This window comes from Petromyzon marinus, chromosome 38 (assembly GCF_048934315.1).
Source record: "Petromyzon marinus isolate PM22_M1 ecotype Great Lakes invasive population chromosome 38, UKy_Petmar_22M1.pri1.0, whole genome shotgun sequence".
NCBI lineage: Eukaryota > Metazoa > Chordata > Hyperoartia > Petromyzontiformes > Petromyzontidae > Petromyzon > Petromyzon marinus.
Window position 1 is genome coordinate 10,679,693 of NC_133704.1, and position 25,235 is coordinate 10,704,927.

A 25,235-nucleotide genomic window follows, 5' to 3' on the forward strand; every position below is an offset into this window, starting at 1 on the left:
AGTAAAAAAAACGTAATAGGCGACGTTTCGGACAATGGATTTTTAATACCACATAGCTTAAATACATCATTTATGTCACTAATTTTTTCCTTTTAAGGCCACAGTATTATTACAGTGACTCCTCTACTTACGAACATTCGACTTATGAACTTTTAGAGATACGAACAAACCTGTCCGTATGTCCAGTTGCCTGTTCGGGCCGAGAGTCGTGAGTTCAATCGCCGCGCAATAGATGGCGGTGGTGGCATCGACATCTACAGGAATTTTTACAACTTTTAAAGCCATTCCCCGTGTTTAGTGTACATGTCGTACAACAAGTTTGGAATCGACGGGAGTGAAGTTGGACTTATGAACAAATCGACTTACGAACAGACCTCTGGAATAGTTTTTTTTATTAGATCGCGTAAATATATAAATGTGTCGTTAAAACCCGCCACCACCCGACACAGCCAACTAGTAAGGGTTGTCACGTACACAGAACGTGGCCAATTCGTCACTAGTACAGCACATCGATGTGTGTTTGAGAGCAAATCCACTTCAACATTTACACTCCGAGTTCGACGTTTCGCCAGCAATTGCAACCGGCATCATCAGGCGGACAGCAACCAGATTTGTGGAGAAATCCTCCCGTTTCGTTCCTTAAATATATAGGGGGAAGGTGTGATGACGTCACTTGTGAGCCCTTCACGTGTGAATGAATGAATATCAATAACAATGGGCATTGTCCATTGACAATCGGGTTATTAATATGGTAATGAACGTACATTGTTGATTACCACTTTGTTGATGACACTGCACATCATGCACGGACATTGTTCATGTACCTCCTGTCGTCTGTGTGCACTAAAATAGCAGTACCTGTTCTTGCCTAAGGGGCCGTCCATAAATGACGTCACGCGATTTTGGACGATTTGTCACCCCCCCACCCCTCGTCCCACGGCGTCACACAAAGTCAGACCCCCCTCAAATATGACGTCACAAAGCTCTGCCCCCCCTCCCCCAAACAAAATATAAAACATGCTTCAAATCGCTTTAAACTATTGTCATTGTAGTGCGTATTTAATGTGGCGCTGCACTCTGATGTTGTAGGAGTGTTGTTATAACAATTAGTGTTGTTTATTAGTGTTGTTACAACAATTCTATATTTATTTAAAGTTGTGCATTTTGATGTGACGTCACATTTCTCAAACCCTTCGTCACACATCGTCACAAATGTCTGACCCCCCCCCCCCCCAGGTGCGTGACGTCATTTATGGATGGCCACCTAATCCCCATTGACGTGTGGTGACCTGTATGGGCATACATTAAGCAATATATTACCCACCCAACAAAACCCTACAATATTGAACAACTCTTTCGCGTGAACATCAAACAGCGCCGACCTCTGCATCAGCAGCAGCAAGCAACGCGTGGAATCGCGACGAGAGGAATCGCGACGGGGGGGGAGTAAAATCGCCGTCGCTTGGATCGATCCGATGGGGTGTCACCCCCCCCCTCACACCGAGCCCGCCCTGGCCAGGTGGTGGGGAGAGAGGTAAAATCGTGGCACCGGAATCGCCGTCGCTTGGATCGATCCGCGGGGTATGACACCACCCCCCCCCCACTTAGCTCGCCTTGGTCAGGTGTTAGTGGGTGGGGGGAGGGAATCGTGACACCGGAATCGCCGTCGCTGCGGATCGATCCGCGGGGTGTCTTCCCCTTCCCCCCCGCTCTTTTGGCGAGTGAGCGTGAAGCGATGGCGGCGCTGCGAGTGCTGGAGCTGCTCTTCGTCTTCTACTTCGCGTCTCACATCCCCATCACGCTGCTCTTCGACTCGCAGGCGCTGCTGCCCAAGGGCTCGTTGCCGCCGCTGGTGAGAGACTCGACACAGACGGAGGGAGGAGAGGCAGAGGGTGCAGATGCAGCACTTGTAGTAAAACAAATTAAATTACAAATATTACATAGGCGTAGAGAGAGAGAGAGGGCAGGGGTAAGGAGAGCAGAGCGGGAAATCTTTTGTTAAATCTTTCATTTAAAAAGGAGGGGGGGGGTTACATAAAGCGAAGCATTAAAACAACTAAATGATGAATGAAGCAAAGTGCCGACTACACCGGAGAGAGACAGAGAGGGAGACAAAGAGAGGGAGAGAGAGGGAGGGAGACAGAGAGAGGGAGACAGAGAGAGGGAGACAGAGAGAGGGAGACAGAGACAGAGAGAGAGAGGGAGACAGAGAGAGGGAGACAACGAGAGGGAGACAGAGAGAGGGAGACAGAGAGAGGGAGACAGAGAGAGGGAGACAGAGAGAGGGAGACAGAGAGAGGGAGACAGAGAGAGAGACAGAGAGAGAGGGAGACAGAGAGACAGAGAGAGGGAGACAGAGAGACAGAGAGAGGGAGACAGAGAGAGGGAGACAGAGAGACAGAGAGAGGGAGACAGAGAGACAGAGAGAGAGACGGAGACAGAGAGACGGAGACAGAGAGAGAGACAGAGAGAGAGACAGAGAGACGGAGACAGAGAGACGGAGACAGAGAGACGGAGACAGAGAGACGGAGACAGAGAGAGAGGGAGACAGAGAGACAGAGAGAGGGAGACAGAGAGAGGGAGACAGAGAGAGGGAGACAGAGAGAGGGAGACAGAGAGAGCGACAGAGAGACAGCGAGGTACCTGAGCTGCTGAGTCCCACCTGGGCGTCTTCGTGGTCAGACATGGACGACTCCTCGCCAGGCGAATCGTCGGCCATGCGGGGCATCGTCATCCCATAGTCACCCTTATCCCATAGTCATCGTCATCCCATAGTCACCGTCATCCCATAAGCATCGTCATCCAATAGTCACCGTCATCCCATAGTCACCCTCATCCCATAGTCACCGTCATCCCATAGGCACCATCATCCCATATGCATCGTCATCCCATATGCATCGTCATCCCATAGTCACCGTCATCCCATATGCATCGTCATCCCATAGTCACCGTCATCCCATATGCATCGTCATCCCATAGTCGCCCTTATCCCATATGCATCGTCATCCCATAGTCACCGTCATCCCATATGCATCGTCATCCCATAAGCATCGTCATCCCATAGTCACCGTCATCCCATATGCATCGTCATCCCATATACATCGTCATCCCATAGACACCATCCCATAGGCATCGTCATCCCATAGACACCGTCATCCCATAGTTACCGTAATCCCATAGACAACGTCATCCCATATGCATCGTCATCCCATAGTCACCCTCATCCCATAGACAACGTCATCCCATAGACAACGTCATCCCATAGACACCGGCATCCCATAGACAACGTCATCCCATAGTCAACGTCATCCCATAGTCACCGTCATCCCATAGACAACGTCATCCCATAGGCATCTTCATCCCATAGGCATCGTCATCCCATAGACACCGTCATCCGCAGACACCGTCATCTGAGGACATCGTCATCTGAGGACACCGTCATCCGAGGACATCGTCATGCATTTACATCGTCACCCACAGACACGAGAGGCAGCCGTGCAACAGTGAGGGAATCGAACCGAAAACCGGAGTGTGGAACCGGTTTTAACCGGTTCTCTTGACCGTGGTCCCCGAGCGCGCGCCAAACCGAACCCAAAACTTTTTGGTATTTTTCCGAATGACCCCCCCCCACCTCTTCACACCCCCCACCTCTTCACACCCCCTCCCATCCCCCCCTCCCATCCGCCCCCTCTTCACACCCCCTCCCCTCTTCACACCCCCCCTCCCATCCCCTCCCCTCTTCACACCCCCTCCCATCCCCCCCTCTTCACCCCCAATTCCCCATCCCCTATCCCCCCTTCCACCACCCATCCCCCTCCTATCCACCCCTCCACCCCCCACCTTATAAAAAAGGATGCGTTTAGCGTTTCAAAACCGGTTCAAATTTTTTTGAAATGCGTGCGAATCTTGGACCGTGTAAAGTGAAAAATAAACAAACCCGTTTTCAAGACTGCAAGCTCCCCCCCCCCCCCCCAAGCCAACGCAGCGTGACCCTGGCACCGTGAGATCGCGTGGGGGCTCTCGGGGTCGCTCGGGATGAAACCGCCCGTGGCACCAGAGATAACAACCCCGCGATCTTATACAGTGAGGGAAAAAAGTATTTGATCACCTGCTGATTTTGTACGTTTGCCTACTGACAAAGAAATGATCAGTCTGTAATTTTAATGGTAGGTTTATTTGAACAGTGAGAGACAGAATAACAACAACAAAAAACAGAAAAACGCGTGTCAAAAATATTAGAAATTGATTTGCATTTTAACGAGGGAAATAAGTATTTGACCCCTCTGCAAAACATGACTTAGTACATGATGGCAAAACCCTTGTTGGCAATCACAGAGGTCAGACGTTTCTTGTAGTTGGCCACTAGGTTTGCACACATCTCAGGAGGGATTTTGTCCCACTCTTTGCAGATCTTCTCCCAGTCATTAAGGTTTCGAAGCTGACGTTTGGCAACTCGAACCTTCAGCTCCCTCCACAGATTTTCTATGGGATTAAGGTCTGGAGACTGGCTAGGCCACTCCAGGACCTTAATGTGCTTCTTCTTGAGCCACTCCTTTGTTGCCTTGGCCGTGTGTTTTGGGTCATTGTCATGCTGGAATACCCATCCACGACCCATTTTCAATGCCCTGGCTGAGGGAAGGAGGTTCTCACCCAAGATTTGTCGGTACATGGCCCCGTCCATCGTCCCTTTGATGCGGTCAAGTTGTCCTGTCCCCTTATCAGAAAAAACTCCCCCAAAGCACAATGTTTCAACCTCCATGTTTGACGGTGGGGATGGTGTTCTTTGGGTCTTAGGCAGCATTCCTCCTCTTCCAAACATGGCGAGTTGAGTTGATGCCAAAGAGCTCCATTTTGGTCTCATCTGACCCCACAGCACTTTCACCCAGTTGTCCTCTGAATCATTTAGATGTTCATTGGCAAACTTCAGACGGGCATGTATATGTGCTTTCTTAAGCAGGGGGACCTTGTGGGCACTGCAAGATTGAAGTCCTTCACGGCGTAGTGTGTTACCAATTGTTTTATTGGTGACTATGGTCCCAGCTGCCTTGAGATCATTGACAAGATCCTCCCGTGTAGTTCTGGGCTGATTCCTCACCGTTCTCATGATCATTGCAACTCCACGAGGTGAGATCTTGCATGGAGCCCCAGGCCGAGGGAGATTGACAGTTCTTTTGTGTTTCTTCCATTTGCGAATAATCGCACCAACTGTTGTCACGTTCTCACCAAGCTGCTTGGCAATGGTCTTGTAGCCCATTCCAGCCTTGTGTAGGTCTACAATCTTGTCCCTGACATCCTTGAAGAGCTCTTTGGTCTTGGCCATGGTGGAGAGTTTGGAATCTGATTGATTGCTTCTGTGGACAGGTGTCTTTTATATAGGTAACAAGCTGAGATTAGGAGCACTCCCTTTAAGAGTGTGCTAATCTCAGCTCGTTACCTGTATAAAAGACACCTGGGAGCCAGAAATCTTTCTGATTGAAAGGGGGTCAAATACTTATTTCCCTCATCAAAATGCACATCAATTTATAACATTTTTGACATGCGTTTTTCTGGATTTTTTTGTTGTTATTCTGTCTCTCACTGTTCAAATAAACCTACCATTAAAATTATAGACTGATCATTTCTTTGTCAGTGGGCAAACGTACAAAATCACCAGGGGATCAAATACTTTTTTCCCTCACTATCTCTCTGTCTCTCTCTGTCTTTCTCGTCTCTCTCTGTCCGTCTCTCTCTGTCTGTCTCTCTCTGTCTGTCTCTCTCTGTCTGTCTCTCTCTGTCTGTCTCTCTCTGTCCGTCTCATCTCTCTCTGTCTTTCTCATTTCTCTCTGTCTTTCTCGTCTCTCTCTGTCTCTCTCTGTCCATCTCTCTCTCTGTCTCTCTCGTCTCGGGGTGAGCATCTACATCATTTGTAGGAAAGGTTTCAGTTTTGTTGCCAGAAAAAAGGGGAAAAACCTATTATTACATTTTGGTACTGGCAAAGGAGGTCTAATGATGTAGATGCTCACCCCGAGCCCTCATTACTTTGATAGTGCATTGTCTTTGAGCTGTATGCCTTCTGGCGTCATGTGGTCGAGCACCAACTGGGTCGAGGCTCAAAAGAAAGCCGTCCCTTGGTGTGGACCAATCAGTTTCAAGGACAATGCATATATTATTATAGTATGTTTTTTGTTTGCATTTTGACTGCAGGTATTGTTGTTAATGCAGACATTAATCCTCGTAAAAAGGTTTCCGTTTTGTTGCCAGAGTTTTGGAACGTGCCCAAATCGCCAGCATGGCAGATTTTACGCATGCCGTATGGTATGTACTCAACAGTCTCATTTGCAAAAGTGACTGAACTAGGGCATTACTCTGCCAGTAGGTATCAGTGATTGTTATGCGTCATCTCAATTGAGTAATTTGTGGGCCTTTGTGGACCCTGACGCCGGCACACCGTGGCCGACCCTTTTTGCGAACGACGTCAGGGGATCTTTGAACGTCCACTGTGAAGCGGGCTGCTCGTAGTATTAATCATAGCGGCCGCTGGAATCGAACCGTGAACCTCTGCAACAAGAGGCGGGCGGACATGCCACACCTGTGGCCATGACTAACGTTTACGATGGCAAGCGGTATCGGAACCTATGCTGAGCTTCCCCTTGGTCAGTGACCAGCGAACAATAGCAAGAAGAGGCATTTTTTTCAAATTTGGTAAAAAAAGACTCATTTAAAGAGCCGCAATATGTTTGGTGAACACGAGAGACAGTGGTTCCTTGAAAAATAACATCATGAAGCAGTCCTTAAAGAGCTGCATGAAGCCCTGGAGCCGCAGGATGCCAACCCCTGCCCATGGTAAACTGGACTCCCATGGTAAACTGGACTCCCATGGTAAACTGACCTTCAATGTTAAACTGGACTCCCATGGTAAACTGGACTCCCATGGTAAACTGACCTTCAATGTTAAACTGGACTCCCATGGTAAACTGGACTCCCATGGTAAACTGACCTTCAATGTTAAACTGGACTCCCATGGTAAACTGGACTCCCATGGTAAACTGACCTTCAATGTTAAACTGGACTCCCATGGTAAACTGGACTCCCATGGTAAACTGACCTTCAATGTTAAACTGGACTCCCATGGTAAACTGGACTCCCATGGTAAACTGGGCTCCCACGGTAAACTGGGCTCCCACGGTAAACTGGACTCCCATGGTAAACTGACCTTCAATGTTAAACTGGACTCCCATGGTAAACTGGACTCCCATGGTAAACTGACCTTCAATGTTAAACTGGACTCCCATGGTAAACTGGACTCCCATGGTAAACTGGGCTCCCACGGTAAACTGGACTCCCATGGTAAACTGACCTTCAATGTTAAACTGGACTCCCATGGTAAACTGGACTCCCATGGTAAACTGACCTTCAATGTTAAACTGGACTCCCATGGTAAACTGGACTCCCATGGTAAACTGACCTTCAATGTTAAACTGGACTCCCATGGTAAACTGGACTCCCATGGTAAACTGACCTTCAATGTTAAACTGGACTCCCATGGTAAACTGGACTCCCATGGTAAACTGACCTTCAATGTTAAACTGGACTCCCATGGTAAACTGGACTCCCATGGTAAACTGACCTTCAATGTTAAAATGAACTCCCATGGTAAACTGGACTCCCATGGTAAACTGACCTTCAATGTTAAACTGGACTCCCATGGTAAACCGACCTTCAATGTTAAACTGGACTCCCATGGTAAACCGACCTTCAATGTTAAACTGGACTCCCATGGTAAACTGGACTCCCATGGTAAACTGGACTCCCATGGTAAACTGACCTTCAATGTTAAACTGGACTCCCATGGTAAACTGGACTCCCATGGTAAACCGACCTTCAATGTTAAACTGGACTCCCCCATGGTAAACTGGACTCCCATGGTAAACTGGACTCCCATGGTAAACTGGACTCCCATGGTAAACTGACCTTCAATGTTAAACTGGACTCCCATGGTAAACTGGACTCCCATGGTAAACCGACCTTCAATGTTAAACTGGACTCCCATGGTAAACTGGACTCCCATGGTAAACTGGACTCCCATGGTAAACTGACCTTCAATGTTAAACTGGACTCCCATGGTAAACTGGACTCCCACGGTAAACTGGACTCCCACGGTAAACTGGACTCCCATGGTAAACTGACCTTCAATGTTAAACTGGACTCCCATGGTCAGGGGTCGGCAACCAAAATAACAAGTAGAGCCTTTTTTTTTTATTCAGTCAAAAAAACCTCAATATTTGAAGAGCCGCAATGCGGTTCTTTAAAGAGCCAAATGCGTCTGCGGAGCCGCAGGTTACCGACCCCTGCCCTAGTTTGACTCGGCCTAATATTAGTGACTTATGAACAGCAAAACTGAAGCGAGAAAACCATACAGTCCTGATACAGACCATCCACTGGTGTGCCCTACTGGCCTTGCGAGGTTGCTCGCGATTAGCACTTGCCCCAACAGTCTACGCGGTTAAAAAGGGTTCTTTAAAATTTTATTTTGTTCGGTGGTTGCACGTCTGTCTGATTTTCAGCTGAGCGATCCAATGAAGTGGTATATTCAGAAATTCAAGGACTCCCTCATGGCCAATCCACCGACTTGGTTCTACGCCTTCATCTACTCCGAGGTCTTCCTGCAGCTGCCCTTCTTTCCCATTGCCACTTATGCCTTCTACAAGGGTGAGCGAACACACAACATTGTCCATCCACATGATTGTAAACTACAATCAAATATTTTTTTCCATTTTGCCAGGTAAGGCCCACTTAGCTATATAGCTCCTTTTCCAGAAGTGACCCGGCCACAAACGATAGCCTGACGAAATGGCTCATTGTGGGGACATTTATGACATTTATGATTATAAATGTGGAGGGAAAAATCCACGCGACCAGGGGAGGGAAACATGCAAACTCCAAATACACAGCGGGCATCAGGGGTCAGAATCGAACCCACAGCCTCCTGTATACCAGGCGAGGTAGTTAACATCTCGCCACTGTGGCATCCTTTTGCTTAGTCTATGTCCCAGAACAGAACATTGGTAGCATCTGAAGTGGAATATCATCATGTATTACTGATCGTTTTTTATTTGGTTAGTATTCGTGAATTAATGTTTTTCATGAATATCACCCATGCATATATTTGACAAGTATACTTTGCTTTAAAAAAAAATGCAATAGGGTCTATGAAGTGGAATTTTGCATGCATAACACAGTTTTAAACATTTTTTTTCAAGAAAGAAAACAGGCACTCGAACCACTTAATGAGCTGTGAAGTTGCTATCATATGATAATAACTCCACATTCTGTGGTTGTAAATATTCAATTTAAACAAAAGAGCCCAACTCATAGCATTTTCTGGAGTAAAATTTCAAGGCCATACAAAAACAAGGAATAAAATTCATGCTTATGCGGGGATTATGTAATGCTTTCCAAAATGAATTTGTCTTGGAAGTATTTAATCATTTATTTAGCAGCACAGAAGCCAAAGGATTAGTGGTCCGATCACAATGCGTAATGAATACTTTTAAATCGTACTTTTTGCATGGTTTACATCTTCAAGTTTTGGGCAACCCTGATCAATTTGGCTAGTTTTCTTGAGGGTAGGTCTCTAGTTACAACACAACGGTATACTCAAGTTTTGTTCACATTGGAACATTGTTACAAGAGTTACCGTGAGCCAGTGCAACGGGACAGATGGAGAGCCAGACAAAGAAAGGCTAATGCATGTGTTTTTAGTGTTGAGTGCAATTAACAATGCACAACGATGCGCGCCGAAGTGGCGCTCATGTCCTGTTCATAGCCCTTAACCAGCATAAACAAATGTAAATCTATATCGTTTGTTTGCAAGCGAATAGAAGGCGTTGCGACCACACTTGTGCGCGTGCTGTGCTGTGCCGGTGTTCTCCCTCCAGGCGGCCGCCGCTGGATCCGCATCCCGGCCATCATCTACGCGAGCCACGTTACCACCTCGCTCCTGCCCATCCTCTCGCACGTGCTTCTACACGATTTCACGGTGCCCCCGGGCACCAAGGGCGTTGCGGGCCCCAGCACCATGCACGAGCGCCTCTCCCTGGTTGCCGTGTATCTGCCCTACCTGCTCATCCCACTGCTGATCATCGCCACCATGTGCCTGAGCAGCACCTACGCCGGCCCACCCGCCTCCATCGCCTTATCCGCCAAACAAAAGAAGAAGTGATTTGGCTCGATGTGATGCGTGCGGACAGCGCAAAGAAAAAATCCTTTAAAGCTCCTGGCCCCCCGTTTTGTAATGTAACCCGCTAGCCCAATTGCACGTTGAAATTGTTTTCATGTAAGCATAAAATGAACTGTGGGATAGCGCCATGGTGCAATGGATGGCTCGCTGCATTTGCAATGCAGAAGTCGCCGGTACAATCTCCCAGTGCGGCAGTTTAAATAATGAGCAAGTTTCTTAAATCGTCACCCCACCTTGGTTCACTCAGAAATATAAATGGATACACCACAGTCGATGGGGGGGTCGCGTATGAATTGAGTAAAGTGTCGATACTCCCACCTCTTCCAAGACGTATATCTAGCGTGGAAGAGTTTGCAAATGTACCCTCTCGGTGGTTTCTCTAAAGCGCCTATGAGGGGAGGCCCTTCCGCCAGCAAGCAATTGCAGGATTGCACCTTTACCTTGTTCGTGAACAATATGTACCCGGTGGTGAACATGAACACGTCGTATAAGCCAACATGTAGTCGGCGAGTGTAAGGCACGGGCATAGATCCATTACCTCTCTATGCAGCAATGTGCTAGTCATTACCACCATCAACATGCTGATTTGTCCAAAACTCAATACCAATAAATGTCGGCTCAACTACACCCAGTAAATGTCTCAACTTGGGGCTGGGTACAGTTGGAGGTAATGTTAGAAATCGCCAAATTGTCGGAAAAAATATAAATTCCAAGCCCCGGTCGGTCGTGTAACTCGTCCTTTGCACATCGAGGTGTCCGCTCCACCAAGGAGGTGCATGAGGAGCACTCCACATGGTGGTGATAGAGGTAAAACTGTCTCTGCCGTGGATTTGCATGCTCCAACTTGGAATGGCGCGCATCTTTCGCCAATTGGCACATTGCTTACATTGAAACATTTTCAATTGTGTGATCTGGATAGTTATGAATGTTTCCGTCACGGAGAGCGGTGGTGGTGACATCTAGAATATACAAGCTTTTACAAAGTAAAAAAAAAGGACTTGGTAAATTCGAGTATATGTGCAGATGGTGTACTCTCACATTTTAGCTGGAGGACAGAATTCTAGACAATACGAGAATGCAACTGCATAATAGAGGTTTTTTTTTTGTGGGTTTGATCGCGTAAATATATCAATGTGTCGTTAAAACCCGCCACCACCCGACACAGCCAACTAGTAAGGGTTGTCACGGTAACAGAACGTGGCAATTGTGTTGGAGAGCCAAGCCACAACATTTACAATCTTGAGTACGACGTTTCGCCAGTAATTACAACTCGCTTCATCAGGCGACAACCAGATTTGTGGAGAAGTCCACCTGTTTAGTTCCTTATATAGAGGCGTAGATGTGGCTACCACAATTGATGGTAAAAATGTGGACAAATGATTAAATCGAATCGCAATGTCGCGTCACTGTTGATTGACCACGCCTGAGGGGAGGCTTGCCCCCTCTTTTCTCTCCACCTGAAGAAGACCGCTTGTGTTGCGATCGAAACGTCGTGGGCTTTTTGATTTTTGTTTTCTATCCACGTGACTTTACCGAAAGAATCAAGAATATGGGGGGGGAGGTGGTTCAATGTCTCTTCTTGTTGTTGTAGGATACCTTTATGTTGAGCCATTTGCAAAATAAGCATTACCGCATTAATGTTGGTTTGGAATCTTTGTAAACATCAAGCTTCGGGAACATGCTATGGATGCTTTTCCTACAAAGTAATGTGGGCCCACTGATATAATTTCCTTTTTGTGATTATTTTTCATGTGATTAATTTAATTTCCTTATAATTGCGAATTTTCTTTATAAAAATAAAAAAATGTGATTGAGCAGATTTAAAAGTGTGTTATGCCAATGTTCACATGACCATTACATCTGAATTCGTGAAACGTAAGAGCTGGGCTATCTGAATTAGTAATCTATTACTGATTTTCAGTTCAATTGCTCAACTAATCGGATAAAAAAGAATAGTTGCGAGGGAAAACTCTCAACTATGTTTCCAAGTTACTTGAGAAACGTAACTACAAGGGGTATTTTTCACGAGATCGTTTAAAAAATAGTCCAAGCTCTAATTAAAGTCTGCAAACGAATACACGTGCTAACAGTGGCTGGGTATTGAGGTGGAGTTAAGTTCCCTGAGCACTTGAGCAGAAATGGCAAGTGGTTTATTGGAAGATACATTTTAAGGCGCTTAGGGAAGCCAATATTGATATTTTTAAACGAACTCGGCTTGCTGGCCTGCGACCATGGCAGGCCAGCAAGCTGTGAAGGTTTATAAATCTTCACGATCCACGCATCGTGCGCACAAGTACTGGGATGAAGACGTGTTCCACCACGCCCCGACGCCCGTAGTGCATAACGCGTCCGTTCATTCACGGCAAGCATGGTAAAAATTAATATGACTACGAAGATGTGCGCCTATGCCCAAATAACGCACGCATGTGGCCACATCGCCAGAAGGCAAGCAAGAGCTGAGCCTGGAAATTGCTTGCTTGATACACAGCAGGTGTTATAGGCGGCGGGGGACTATGTGGTGGGCAACAGAGGGCAGTGTGGCAAATACATTCCGCTGTCCTTCACTTTAACGTCTGCTGTTCTTTCTCGGCCTCGCTCAGCCACACCGATAAGCACGGTGAAGTATGGTTAAATAACGACGCGGGGGAGGCCCTCGTCCAGCAGTGGATTGACATACACAAAATGTATAAATAATGTGAATAACAGTCCGGTGGTTGTGGAATGTACGGCCGTTTTAGAGCTACACCGGGGTGTACAATTGTAAACCAATACCGAACCACCTCAAGGTGGCTGCGACAAGCCTTGATGTCAACACCTCCGATTCGCACGGTCGGGCTACGTACGGTGCGAAAGAAGTTCAGCGCAGGTACAAACGTGCATACATCACGTTTAATGTTCCCATTGGTATCAGCAGAGGGCACGAAACGTCCATGAAAGGAAAGCTACGCCGGATATCTCGGGAGGCAATTTGGGCTACAAAGTTACCACTCGTCCTGGCTTCCACTAAGATCGCCCTCCCAAGTAGCCATCCTAGAAAAATCTGCGAAGTCTACCCAGAGACATTAAAAGTGACGGATTGTATTTCGTTGTGCAGTAACGCACGACTCAAGACAATGCGTGTACACGTATCTCCCCCCCCCCCTCTTCTCCCTTAACGGTAAGTTATTCTACTTTTCATGACACGTCCTGGTGTTTATTTTTGTACCGCAGAGGTTGAATGGCCGTGTCCAAGACTAAGGCAATATACCACTGAGAATATGGGTTCGTTTTTTGTATGTTTCAGCCGTCCACGATGAAGCCGAATTCTGAAATCGAATTAGTTGATGGCCCGCCAAAGTTCGATCACCAAAGACTGGACTGAAGAAAAACCCCATCATGAAATTAAGGGTTCAACTAAATGTGCCTTACATCAAATCGCCACTGGTGGCCGGAAAACGAATTCTGGTAGCTGGGCCCAGTACATGGTGCGCTAATCGTTGCGCCACCACTCCATTTGTAAATGCACCTTGAAATTTTACTTAAATACAGGCATGACGGAATATAACTGGTTCATCCAGTTCACGATTATCTTTAAATAAATTTCGATTTAAAGCTTTCGTGACTGCAGGGATTCATCTTCTTGGTTCTTTCGGTAAAGTTACCACATAGAATGGAAACTCCTTTGTCAAGGCGCTCTGCTCCTCCCACGCAGCTTAAAAGACGCTGCCAAGCTTAGCAGTGTTCATTGAAGAGCTGTCGTCCCGACAGTTCTGTTCCTTCCCCTGAAGAAGGCTACTTGTGTTGTGGCCAAAACGTTGTGAGAATGTTATTTTATTGTTTTATTTTATTTCCATTCTACGTGGTGACTTTACCGAAAGAACCAAGATATCTTTAAATAATGAACCATGCTAAAGTTGTGAAATGTGATTAAAATAGTTTATTTTTTTACGCACAAAAAAACATGCTTGTAGATTGTAATATTGTAAACAAGTCACAAAAATATGTAAGCAATATCAAAGGCAATAAAGCTAAATTACAGTTACCTGGATTCTCAGAGCTTTTTAAGAGTTCCACTTCAACCGAAATGTTTTCATTTGTTCAATCCACCCATTACCAACCATTCACACCCCGTTCCAGCTGAACAACACAATGTCTGGAATTGGCAAGGAAATATTCTGTGAATTATACCGTACATTGTTGACAAAAAATGTATTTCTAAGCCAAACACTGACAGTCCAGGCGTATAATATAATATAGCATAACAGCTCTTTCCGATATGTGAATATCGATGAGAAATACTGTCATTTTACTTCACTTGTACCACAGCAAGCCAGGGTGGCCTTGACATTCAAGCGTTAGGATGAATGCAACACCGTTACCACCGTGTCTATGCATTAGTCCCTCTCTTTCTAGTTGGACCTTTTTGTTACACGGCTGTCTGCAGTTGGTCCATTAACATTGAAGGCGTTTACGTGTATGAAACGTACGTTTAAATAGAACACCGAAAAGACTTGCCCTTGCGGAAAGATGGACCGCACCTTAGCGAAGGAAGAGACGCTGTTTCATGGGCCGCAGAATCACTCCGTTTATAGCCACTTGTTTTAACACATCGCATTCAGACTGTTGAATAACAAAAAGGATTTTGCTCGTGCACATTCTAAAACATTGAGACTTTCAAATCGTAAATCGATCAAACAAGTCACGCATTAATGTATCTCTTCCTGTTTGGAGAGTATATATTTATATTCGTGAGCTAGCTGTATCATGACTTGTTTGAAAAATAACTATTCCAGGCCATAAATTAACCTTTAGAAATGTACATTATTTTTAGCAAGTCACGATCTTTTATGAAGTCATCGCCATTTAACTGCTAAAATACATGTGTGTCTTTCAAGAAATTGTTTTAAATTAAAAAGGAAAGGAGAAATATAAACAGGTTTTGATTGGTCCAATGCAAAGCAAGCAGTGGGTGGTCACATCTCAAGATAACTTTAAACCAGATACGTTTCTGCAGCAACATACACAAATAAGTTGCAGGTTTTAATCACTGAAATGTCATTTAACAGGATAATAGGATAGCTTTCATTTATGCATAAATACAATAATAAAAATACAGTACATTAAATATTTTTTTTTATAACTGGAATGTAGGTAACTCGAGTTCTAATGTATATTAATTATTGAATGTTCCAATCAAGCTCAGATGCTGATATAATGTGCTGCATGGACACCATCAAACACACTGCATCCTGTCTGCTTAAAGAGGCTGTCCACAAGAGGGCACCACTGTGCGCGGGTGTCATGAAAGATGTGGACAATGAAGTCATTCTAAAATATTTCATAATCAATTATAAAGTGATTAATAAAATGGTGAAATTAAGAACAAGCATGCTGTTTCAGATGCTTTTGACACATAGGCTTTTGTGACCCATATTCATAATAAAGGGTTTTTTTCTCCCCAACAAGCATTAATAAAGGTACAATATATAAAATCGGTGTGTGATCTGCTTCAGGAAGGGATATTCATAGAAATTTGCCATCGAAGTCTGTGTTCACATGAAGTGGGGGGAGAGAGAGGCTGAGTGGCCCCTCTCCATTGCATTCATAAGATATCAGTCGATGACGTTGCGGAGGGCACCACAGGTGGCTGAAGGCGAGAGACACGTGTTGTTGGCTGGCAGCCTGCCTTCACATCTGGTAAGAAAATCACTTCTGCAGTACAAACTGCTCAATGAACTCATTCTGTTCGGCCTCCACCTTAAGAAGAGCTTCGTACTGGATGCGGTATCTGTGTGTGAAACGAGAGGACGTGAACAAGAGATTAGCAGTGGAAGACAAGACCGACCGTGCAAGTGAATTAATCGCTCGTGCAAACTGCGTCAGAACATCGCATGGCAGGCCATTCACTGGTAGTAATTTAGATATTTATTGAGGCTACTCCTGAAACCATCCACGAATCACAAACTTCAACATATGAGCATATAAACACTGCTGAATGACTCCTCGCTATACAAAAGCATCAAAACCTCAAAATTATGAAGATCACATTGCAAGACCGAATGTATTTATTTTTTTACAAAGTGAAAAATCAACAGGGTTGAGATGGTTTGTCAATTATTTATCTTCTTTGCTGTTTTGTGTAGAACTTGTTATACTGAATCTGGGTTGAAGTTTGTTACACAATAGTATTCTTCTTTCTGTAATGAGAATAACAGTGCCAATGAATGTATGTGCCTTGCAACACTTAGTAAAAAGCATAGCTGTTACATGTTAAATATTGACATATGTAGTAGGCTTTTAACGATTCACCCTCATTCACCCCCACAATTCAATTGGCACGACTTTGGGCGACAATTTTATTCCAGCATGAATGATGTCTTGTACAGATTGTCCTCTTATCATTTGTGCCATTTGTACAGTTTGTCTTGTACAGACCGTTATCCTGATGGCAAACTAGCACATAAATAAGATCAAAACTCATCCACAAGCGGCTGAATGCACGTTTCGCTGAGCATAATAATCTATTTGACTTGAATCAATAAAGAGACGCTTGGTTCACGGCACGAGACGTGAGCAGGATCCCAGGGCCGCGTGCGCTCACCTCTCCAGCTGGACGCGCTTCTCAGCGATGAGCGCCTGCAGCTGCTGTTGCTGCGCTTCCCGCTGCTTGGCCACCGACTGGAGCTGGTTCCGTGCACCAATCGCCTGCGAGCAAAGTAACCACAGGCCCCCCCGTGTCATTTGTTAAACGTTAACCGTGAATTGCCCCAGTGATTAGTCCAGTGCAAGGGGTAAAACAATTTTTTAACCTGTTGTTTTAAGCACACACCAGGGCAATAAACTTTGTGGAGAAAATGTGCGATGATCAGGGCAGTGTATATGCTTACGTTAGTGCTTCAGTACATCGTGGACGTAAAGGCAAACTACATCCAGTGATGTTGGCACTTAAAAAAAAAACCACTGCTGATGAAGGAGAGGGGAAACTACCTCAACCATCCTTCCCTAATTTATGGCTCCACAGCTCCTAGTGTGGTGCTGTGTGGAGGCGAAGGGGGATGAATGTCGGATCAGACGTTATGAAGCTGGGCGGTGATGGCGCACGTCTGAAATCCAGCACTGTGGAGGCAGCGAGGGTTGGTGGATGAGACAAATGATGAAACATTTTGCGAGACTTCCTTCCCGTGGGCATCGAGGTGCAATGCCCTGGCCTGCCAGCAGAATGCAGTACACTAAAGTGTGGGCTGATATCATGTCCCGTCTGCATGGGATACAGTGTTGCCCCCTCGCATGGGTCGGTTTTTAGTGGGTGCTCCAGTTTCCTCCTGCATGTAAATATATTAATGTACAGAGAACTAGAGGAATTATTGGCACCAGTTGTATGTGGTTCCTTAGCGAATGTGAGATGCAATTTGCATGAACGACGCTGTATAAAATTAATCGTTTAAGATATTTTCTTTGGAAGCTTGATCTATGGTTCTGCCCTGAGGCAAATGTTGTGGCAAAGTGCTTCAATGTAGATGACCAAAGATATTACATTTTCATGCTACTTATACAGAAAGTATACAATGATTTGACACCTGGCACATGTGGAAATGACAAAGAGAAAGCTTTTTTATATTAATCTATGAACGGTTTCTACCAAAGAGAATCTAATCATTTTAATGAAAACAGCTCTGGAACAAGCTGGCACCAAAAAAAAAATGTTCATGTCATTGTAGTGCTCCACAACTCTGCTGTCTGTAGCATATCCCCCTTTCATTGAAATAAATAGAGCGCACATCATCACAAGCTTAAAAATAACCATCAGGAGGAAAACAAACTGTTCTGTACCTTCATGATCTCTTTCTCAACCTCCTTGGCCAGCTGATCCACCATGTCAATGAGGCCACCCACCACTCCCTGAAACTCCGCAATCTCTGCCATGACAATCAACAAGAGACACACACAAAACAAAGACCCCCCCCCCCGCATAGCCTTAACAGACTGTAGGGGCAAGTGCTGTTAGCGAGCATCTATAAAGGCCGGCATGGCATGCGAAAGGGGTGGGTGGCCAACATCACGCCCGGCCGCCTTTGTCTCCCTAGTGGCGATGTTTACACACCGCACCAGGCACTCATTTGAGGCTGAGTCGACCTAGGGGAGGCCCAGCACCTGTTTAGATAATCGTCACTGGCGTTGGGCGTGAGCGGAAATCGAACTCGGGGTGCCGGGTTTGTAGCGCAGTGCGCTAACCGCTACACTAACACACAAACGCATAAAAACAGAACTATGTTCGCCACATTACGCGAAACGGTTACTTATCTGCGCTCCTTAACTGCATCTTTTGCCGAGTCAGTCTCTTTGCTTGAGATGAGCAGTGGGGGATATTGAGCCAGTGATGGAAATACTTCATTCCCATGGAGTGTCTCTCCAGTAGATGACCACTGTTGCGATTCTACAAAACGGTGCCAAATATTATGCACGCAGGAGGGATGATGGGTTGAGTTGTAATTTTTAGATGTGCACAATCGCCCTACAATTAAGGGTAGTCTTATAATTATTATTTCACAAGGCAGAATTTACATTATGCTGTAAATTAATCCTCCTGTTTACATCAAGGACGTCATTTCCAAGATGGAATGCGACACTTTTTCATTAACCATCCATGGACATCGTAAGATTTGTTTTAAATATTTTAGAGGCATCTATAACTAAAGCTGTAAACAACAAAATGTGTATCGTAAAATATGGCTTTCACAGCTGGCACACACACATAGACTGCCACATATTTTCTAATTTCTGCCACTTATTAAGCACATAATGTATCATGGAAAGCACACAGTCTTGCCAAAGCAATGGTGCAAAGGCCAATAAAATATCCTGGCAGCTGTGTGTGCCATAAACATGTGCACACCTATGGATTTTATGTCAATCTTAAAAAAAATCTATTTGGTTTCCCAAAGCTGGGACTCTGAGCATCTGTGATTAACATTGAACCTTCAGAAACCGCTACACAATTTGGATTTATAAGGCAGCTAAATACAACGACATCCCAAGACTATGTACAAAACATGGCAACAAAAACAAGGAGAAAACATGGGCGAAAACGGGTGTATGGTTTAGCAGAGGGAGTAAACACGTAAGAGGCTACAGGGTGAAGAAGCCAGACTATAATAATATAATAATTCTAATTTATAATGCGCATTCCATCCTAGGATCCCAATGCGCAATGCATGAAAAGCTGGAAACAAAAACAGAACCAGGGGCAACCAACCAAACTAAAGAGGGAAGGCCACTTAAAAGAGATGGGTTTTCAAAGCAGACAGCATGGCTCCATATTATTTAGGACATTGGTTGGTTTAACACGGAGGCTTTTGCGACCAATATCATCGATAATAGAGGTTTTTTTGGGTTATATCGAGTAAATATATAAAAGTGTCGTTAAAACCCACCACCACCCGACACAGCCAACTAGTAAAGGCTTGTCACGTAAACAGAACGTGCCAATTCGTCACTAGTACAGCACGCCGGTGTGTTGGAGAACCAAGCCACAACATTTACAATCTGAGTATGACGTTTCGCCAGTAATTACAACTAGCTTCATCAGGCGACAGCCAGATTTGTCGAGAAGTCTAACTGTTTCGTTCCTCTCTAAGAGAGTGCACGAATACTGCGCAGCGCATTACAAGTTGACATTTTTACTCATGTGATGGCATTGAGACAACATCCAAAGCCAGGCGAGCTTCTTCACGGTAGCATTGCCAGGCAACAGGGACGCTGCAAGGCCACTCGCTTGCCAATACCAATATTCACCAGTAAGTGACAGTGACGTCACGACGGCGCCTGTGCCAGGCCAGGTGCACTTTGAGGCTGCCACGTGAAGTGTCAAATGCTCGCTAACAGGAGAAGGTTTCGGGACAGACCCAGGTGGTGCCATGGGTTGGCTGACTAAGATGACCGGTAGATGCACCAGCTGTACCCCCTGCTGTGCCAGGCTAGGTGCAGGAGGTCTCGGGACAGACCCAGGTGGTGGCATGGGTTCGCCAACTGAGATGACCGGTAGATGGACCAGCTGTACCCCCTGCTGTGCCAGGCTAGATGCAGGAGGTCTCGGGACAGACCCAGAAGGTGCTTTGGGTTGGCTGACTGAGATGACCGGTAGATGGACCAGCTGTACCCCCTGCTGTGCCAGGCTAAGTGCAGGAGGTCTCGGGACAGACCCAGGTGGTGCCATCGGTTGGCCAACTGAGATGACCGGTAGATGCACCAGCTGTACCCCCTGCTGTGCCAGGCTAGGTGCAGGAGGTCTCGGGACAGACCCAGGTGGTGCCATGGGTTGGCTGACTGAGATGGTGCACCAGCTGTACCCCCTATTGTGCCAACCTGCTGCACTCGCTTGCCACAGCCAATATAACAAACAGAACGGCTCTGGCTACTCACCCCTTGCAGACCCATCATTTTACCACAAAAAAACAACACATCATAGGACCTCCTTTGCCAGTTCCAAAAAATGAGAATCGGGTTTCCCATTTTTTCTGGTAACAGAACAGGTGTTAAGATATTCTTGGTTCTTTCGGTAAAGTCACGTAGAAGGGAAACAATAAAATCATAAAAATATAAAACAATACAATTCTCACGACGTTTCGACTGCAACACAAGCAATCATCATCAGGTGTGCAAATCACAGCAATCACCTGATGATGATTGCTTGTGTTGTAGTCGAAACGTCGTGAGAATTTTATTTTTTAAAATTTTTATTATTTTATTGTTTCCCTTCTACGTGACTTTACCGAAAGGACCAAGAATATGAATCCCTGCAGTCACGAAAGCTTTAAATCCAAATTTAGGTGTTAAGATGTTAAAACACCAAACTGAAACCTTTTACAAAGAATCATGTCTGCATTAACCACAATACAAAAAGGCCTTTTGGCGTCCTCTGGTCTAACACCGTTTGAGACGAGGCTCAAAAGAAAGCTGTCTCTGGTGTGGACCAATCAGTTTCAAGGACAATGCGTATATTATCAGTGTTTTTGTTTGCATTCTGACCACAAGTACTGTGGTTAATGCAGACATGATTCCTTGTAAAAGGTTTCAGTTTGGTGTTTTAACACCTTAACACAGCTGTTTTGTTGCCAGAAAAAAGGGGAAAACCTATTCTAAAAAAAAAACACTCAACACACCTCGTGACAAAGATGTGCTATGCTGGAGGGCCAATTCCACCGTGGTATTGACGAATGTGTTAAAGGATTTTGTTTGTTAATCTAATTGTGCTCATGCACCAGTAGCAGCGTCACTAACACACCCTTAACATACAAAAAACACAATGAGCCAAGACCAGACAGTCCACTCGGTCAGTCGGAGCCACCTGAGCTGTCATAACTTTCATTGCCAACAACAGCGGACGACGCGATAACCCAAGTAAAAGCTAGCGAGTTGTCGATTCACCCTTCTTTAGCGGTGGAAATAAGCCGGGACAGTTACTGCTAAACTTCTGCTAAATCCTCGTTGGCACCGATTTCTGCTTTGGCCCTTCGACGGCGTTCATGCGTATCGCCATTGTCATGAGTCAAGTTCGATCCACAGCTGGATGAGAGACCTTCCTCTGCGGCGGAACACAATTTCTCACGGATGCTTTCGATGGAAACGAACCTACGTGGCACTGCACACGCACGCGATTCCATCAAGGTCCCTCTCTCCCAGGGGTTTTACACGTAAGGGGCCGTCCATAAATGACGTCACGCGATTTTTGACCCCCACCCCCCTCGTTACACGGCGTCACAAAAAGTCAGACCCCCCCCTCAAATATGACGTCACAATGCTCTGCCCCCCCCCCCAAAAAATAAAACATGCTTCAAATTGCTTTAAACTATTCATTGTAGTGCGTATTTAATGTGCCGCTGCACTCTGATGTTGTAGGAGAAAACATTTATTAAAAAGTATATTTAATTAAGTAAAACGTGTTGTCTATATTGATTTAAAGTTGCGCATTTTGATGTGACGTCACATTTCTTAAACACCGCCCCCCCCCCCTCGTCACACATCGTCACAAATGTCTGACCCCCCCCCCCCAGGTGCGTGACGTCATTTATGGACGGCCCCTAACGCGCTGTGCTCTTACACGTAAACCACCTACAGATACAACAATACGTTTTATGCAGTGGTGCACAAGTCACAGCAACAACAACAACTAACTCAACACATCCCTCAATAAAACTGTCTAAAATGTAACATATTCCCTATTTAAAGTCGTCTGGTCTGGAAGGAAGAGTAGGCCAAGGTAGCCTCTAACAGAGGGGGCTCACTGCAGATGCCTCCAGTGGAGGCCTTTCGCCGGCAGGAGCGTTAAGTCATTGCAGGGCTGCAACTTTAACTTTACATACGCACATTAAACGTCGGCTACGAAGGGCCATGGCCCGAAACGTTATTTTGTTGTTGTTGTACAGCAAAACGCTTCCAATGGAAACACAAAAAAAGTCCAATGCCCGAAACGTCGGCGATAGTGTGACCGAGAATGTTGTTGAGTTGTCTAAGGACACAGATGCGGCAAGGGGGGGCCGCCGCCTCCTCCTCATCGTTCTCCTCATCATTCTCATCATCATCGTTCTCCTCATTATTCTCATCATTCTCCTCCTCATTCTCCTCATCGTTATCATCGTTCTCATCATTCTCATCATTCTCATCATCGTTCTCATCATCATCGTTCTCATCATCATCGTTCTCATCATCATCGTTCTCCTCATAATTCTCCTCATTCTCATCATCGTTCTCATCATTCTCCCCCTCATCATTCTCCTCTTTCTCATCATCATTATCCTTATTCTCATTTTCATCATCATTCTCATTATTCTCCTCCTCATTCTCATCATTCTCCTCATTCTCATTTTCATCATCATTCTCCTCATTCTCATTTTCATCATCATTCTCCTCATTCTCCTCCTCATTCTCCTAATCATTCTCCTAATCATTCTCCTTCTCCTCATCATTCCCCTCCTCACTCTGCACGAACTCCTTGCACTCCTCGCGAAGCTCGCCCGTCTGTTGCGCCGCCTCGGGCTCCAGCAGCCGCAGCTTGCTCAGCTCGTCGAAGTGGAGGCCCGACTTGGCCAGCACCTCGTCCCCCATCGCGCCCTCGCCTCTTCCTCCTCCTCGTCGTCGTCGTCGTCCTTCCCTCTCCTGCCCTCTTCTCCTCGTCTCCCTCCTCGAATCCTCTCCCCCACCACCACTGGTCCTCCTTCTCCTCGTTCTCCTCGTCTCGTCACGCCTCCTTCTCCGCCTCTTGTTTCTCTTCCTTTCGTTCACCTCTTCTCGCCCCCCTCCTCCTCCTCCTCTCTCTCTCTCTTCTTCGTTCCCCTCGGGGGCTCCTCCGCTGGGGTCAAACTCAGGACTCCTAAGCAACGGGGCACGACGCCGCTTTCAATTTGGTAGCGCGGTTAAGCGGCCCGTGGAGCCCGGCCCCGCCCCCGCAGCGCGTATCCGCTGTGTGGAATGCAATGCGCCCGACGTCACCAAGTCACCGTGCACCCGCAACGCGGACTGGGCCACTTTACGGGGTCAACGATAAAGTGCGGGTTTTACGTCGTGGGCTTTCGTTGCTTTTATAGCTCGCGCTATATTTAATACTTCTTATATAAACGCTTAAATATTTATTTTTAAAAATATATAACGACTGCGAATTCATAGCTATTCGTAAATAACAAACAAAAAACGTGAACGCACCCCCGCGTTTAAATGGTTCTGCCCCGGGCGAGGCAGCCGAGGGGGGTTGTGGGCGGGTGTCGCCTTGGTCACGTGGTCACGGTCGGGGCAGCACGTGGTGAGGGTGACGTCACAGTCGAGGGTCAGCTTGGCGGCCATGTTGGTAGAGGGAAGCACCTGCATATTTAGACTGGAGGAATCCGATGAGCTATAAAGCTCTTTTTAAACAGATGTCAAGCCAAAACTTGACAACAGTAGAAACCCCACGATAGGCGTGTAAGGTACAGGAAAGGTAAACAAATCACGAAAAAACAGAGCCACATCACCAAAACCCTGTAGAAATACAAGCACTTGGAACATCTACATGCATCACGCTGAAGCTTTGCCACGACGGATCATGCTGTCCTGTATAGCGAAATGTTTAGCTTATTAGATGTTTCAATCTATTATTAAAGGCTGTGTTACTGTATAGCGCACTATAAGATACATATTCACATGCCAATTAAAAAACTGGTGATCAGAATTTTTAAAAGCGAATTCTCATCGAGCCCCATGGTGTCAAGTGCAGCCTCCAATCCGCTTTAACTGTATCTTTCTGACCTATATCTATTTGTGCTATGTTTTAGGTTTGTTTTAATTTGTTCCACGGATGACCCCGTTTAGCAAGTTTCCCGGCTATAATTAACGTCAACACTACAGAGAACGAGTACAGGGTCCTTTATGAATATTACATAAACAGATTGGAGATGGCCTAACTTGTTGACGTACAGAGAAAACAGAATCAGAAAATGTATTTAATCCTGGAGAAACCCGATGAGCTATGAAGCTCTTTTCACAGATGTCCAGTAGGGGCATATCAGAACGTTAAAACAAACAGTACAACTCTCTTAGTCACGTGGGTCCTGTGAGAAGATGTATTATTGATGGTGGCAATTTGAAATCGGTCAGATAAGGAGTTGCAAATCCAGTTGATTGCAAGATCTGACATTTTTGGCATTTTAGCCTTCGCACCATTACAGCATGATCGGGGGCGGAGCCACGGGGGGGGGGGGGCTCAGCACCCCCTGAAATTTTGGGAAAGTCGGTAATCGGGATAACCGGATATCCGGCTGCTGTAAAATGCTGGCTGCCACCTTGTGCTGCCCTGCAGGCTGCCACCTTGTGCTGCCACCTCGTGCTGCCACCTCGTGCTGCCCTGCAGGCTGCCACCTTGTGCTGTCACCTCGTGTTGCCCTGCAGGCTGCCACCTCGTGCTGCCCTGCAGGCTGCCACCTCGTGCTGCCTGCAGGCTGCCACCTCGTGCTGCCCTGCAGGCTGCCACCTTGTGTGCTGCCCTGCAGGCTGCCACCTTGTGCTGTCACCT

General features: G+C 46.1%; 2 protein-coding genes across 2 annotated transcripts; one reads left to right on the forward strand and one right to left on the reverse strand.

Annotated features, from left to right (window-relative positions):
* Nucleotides 1-1,639: 1,639 nt before the first annotated feature.
* Nucleotides 1,640-12,038, forward strand: TMEM97 (transmembrane protein 97). Its single transcript, XM_032967630.2, has 3 exons — nucleotides 1,640-1,852; nucleotides 8,544-8,688; nucleotides 9,918-12,038. Exons 1-3 carry the CDS (start codon nucleotides 1,736-1,738, stop codon nucleotides 10,199-10,201), a joined length of 546 nt encoding a protein of 181 aa, XP_032823521.1. The 5' UTR covers nucleotides 1,640-1,735; the 3' UTR covers nucleotides 10,202-12,038.
* A 2,074-nt stretch (nucleotides 12,039-14,112) lies between these two features.
* Nucleotides 14,113-23,911, reverse strand: IFT20 (intraflagellar transport 20). The gene is made up of 5 exons (XM_032967629.2): nucleotides 23,894-23,911; nucleotides 23,173-23,564; nucleotides 18,029-18,114; nucleotides 16,800-16,903; nucleotides 14,113-15,986 (listed from the first exon to the last, which is right to left on the reverse strand). The coding sequence occupies exons 2-5, from the start codon at nucleotides 23,297-23,299 to the stop codon at nucleotides 15,905-15,907; spliced, it is 399 nt and encodes a 132-aa protein (XP_032823520.1). The 5' UTR covers nucleotides 23,300-23,564; nucleotides 23,894-23,911; the 3' UTR covers nucleotides 14,113-15,904.
* Between the last annotated feature and the right edge of the window lie 1,324 nt (nucleotides 23,912-25,235).

Bases quoted from the DNA above. Each gene is read 5' to 3' on its own strand.
- TMEM97 (XM_032967630.2), top strand. From the start codon at position 1,736: ATGGCGGCGCTGCGAGTGCTGGAGCTGCTCTTCGTCTTCTACTTCGCG. The intron at 1,853-8,543 runs GTGAGAGACTCG...TCTGATTTTCAG, and splicing joins AGGGCTCGTTGCCGCCGCTG to CTGAGCGATCCAATGAAGTG. The intron at 8,689-9,917 runs GTGAGCGAACAC...TTCTCCCTCCAG, and splicing joins CACTTATGCCTTCTACAAGG to GCGGCCGCCGCTGGATCCGC.
- IFT20 (XM_032967629.2), bottom strand. From the start codon at position 23,299: ATGGGGGACGAGGTGCTGGCCAAGTCGGGCCTCCACTTCGACGAGCTG. The intron at 18,115-23,172 runs GTGAGGAGGGGA...TTGTCATGGCAG, and splicing joins GTGCAAGGAGTTCGTGCAGA to AGATTGCGGAGTTTCAGGGA. The intron at 16,904-18,028 runs GTACAGAACAGT...CTTTGCTCGCAG, and splicing joins TTGAGAAAGAGATCATGAAG to GCGATTGGTGCACGGAACCA.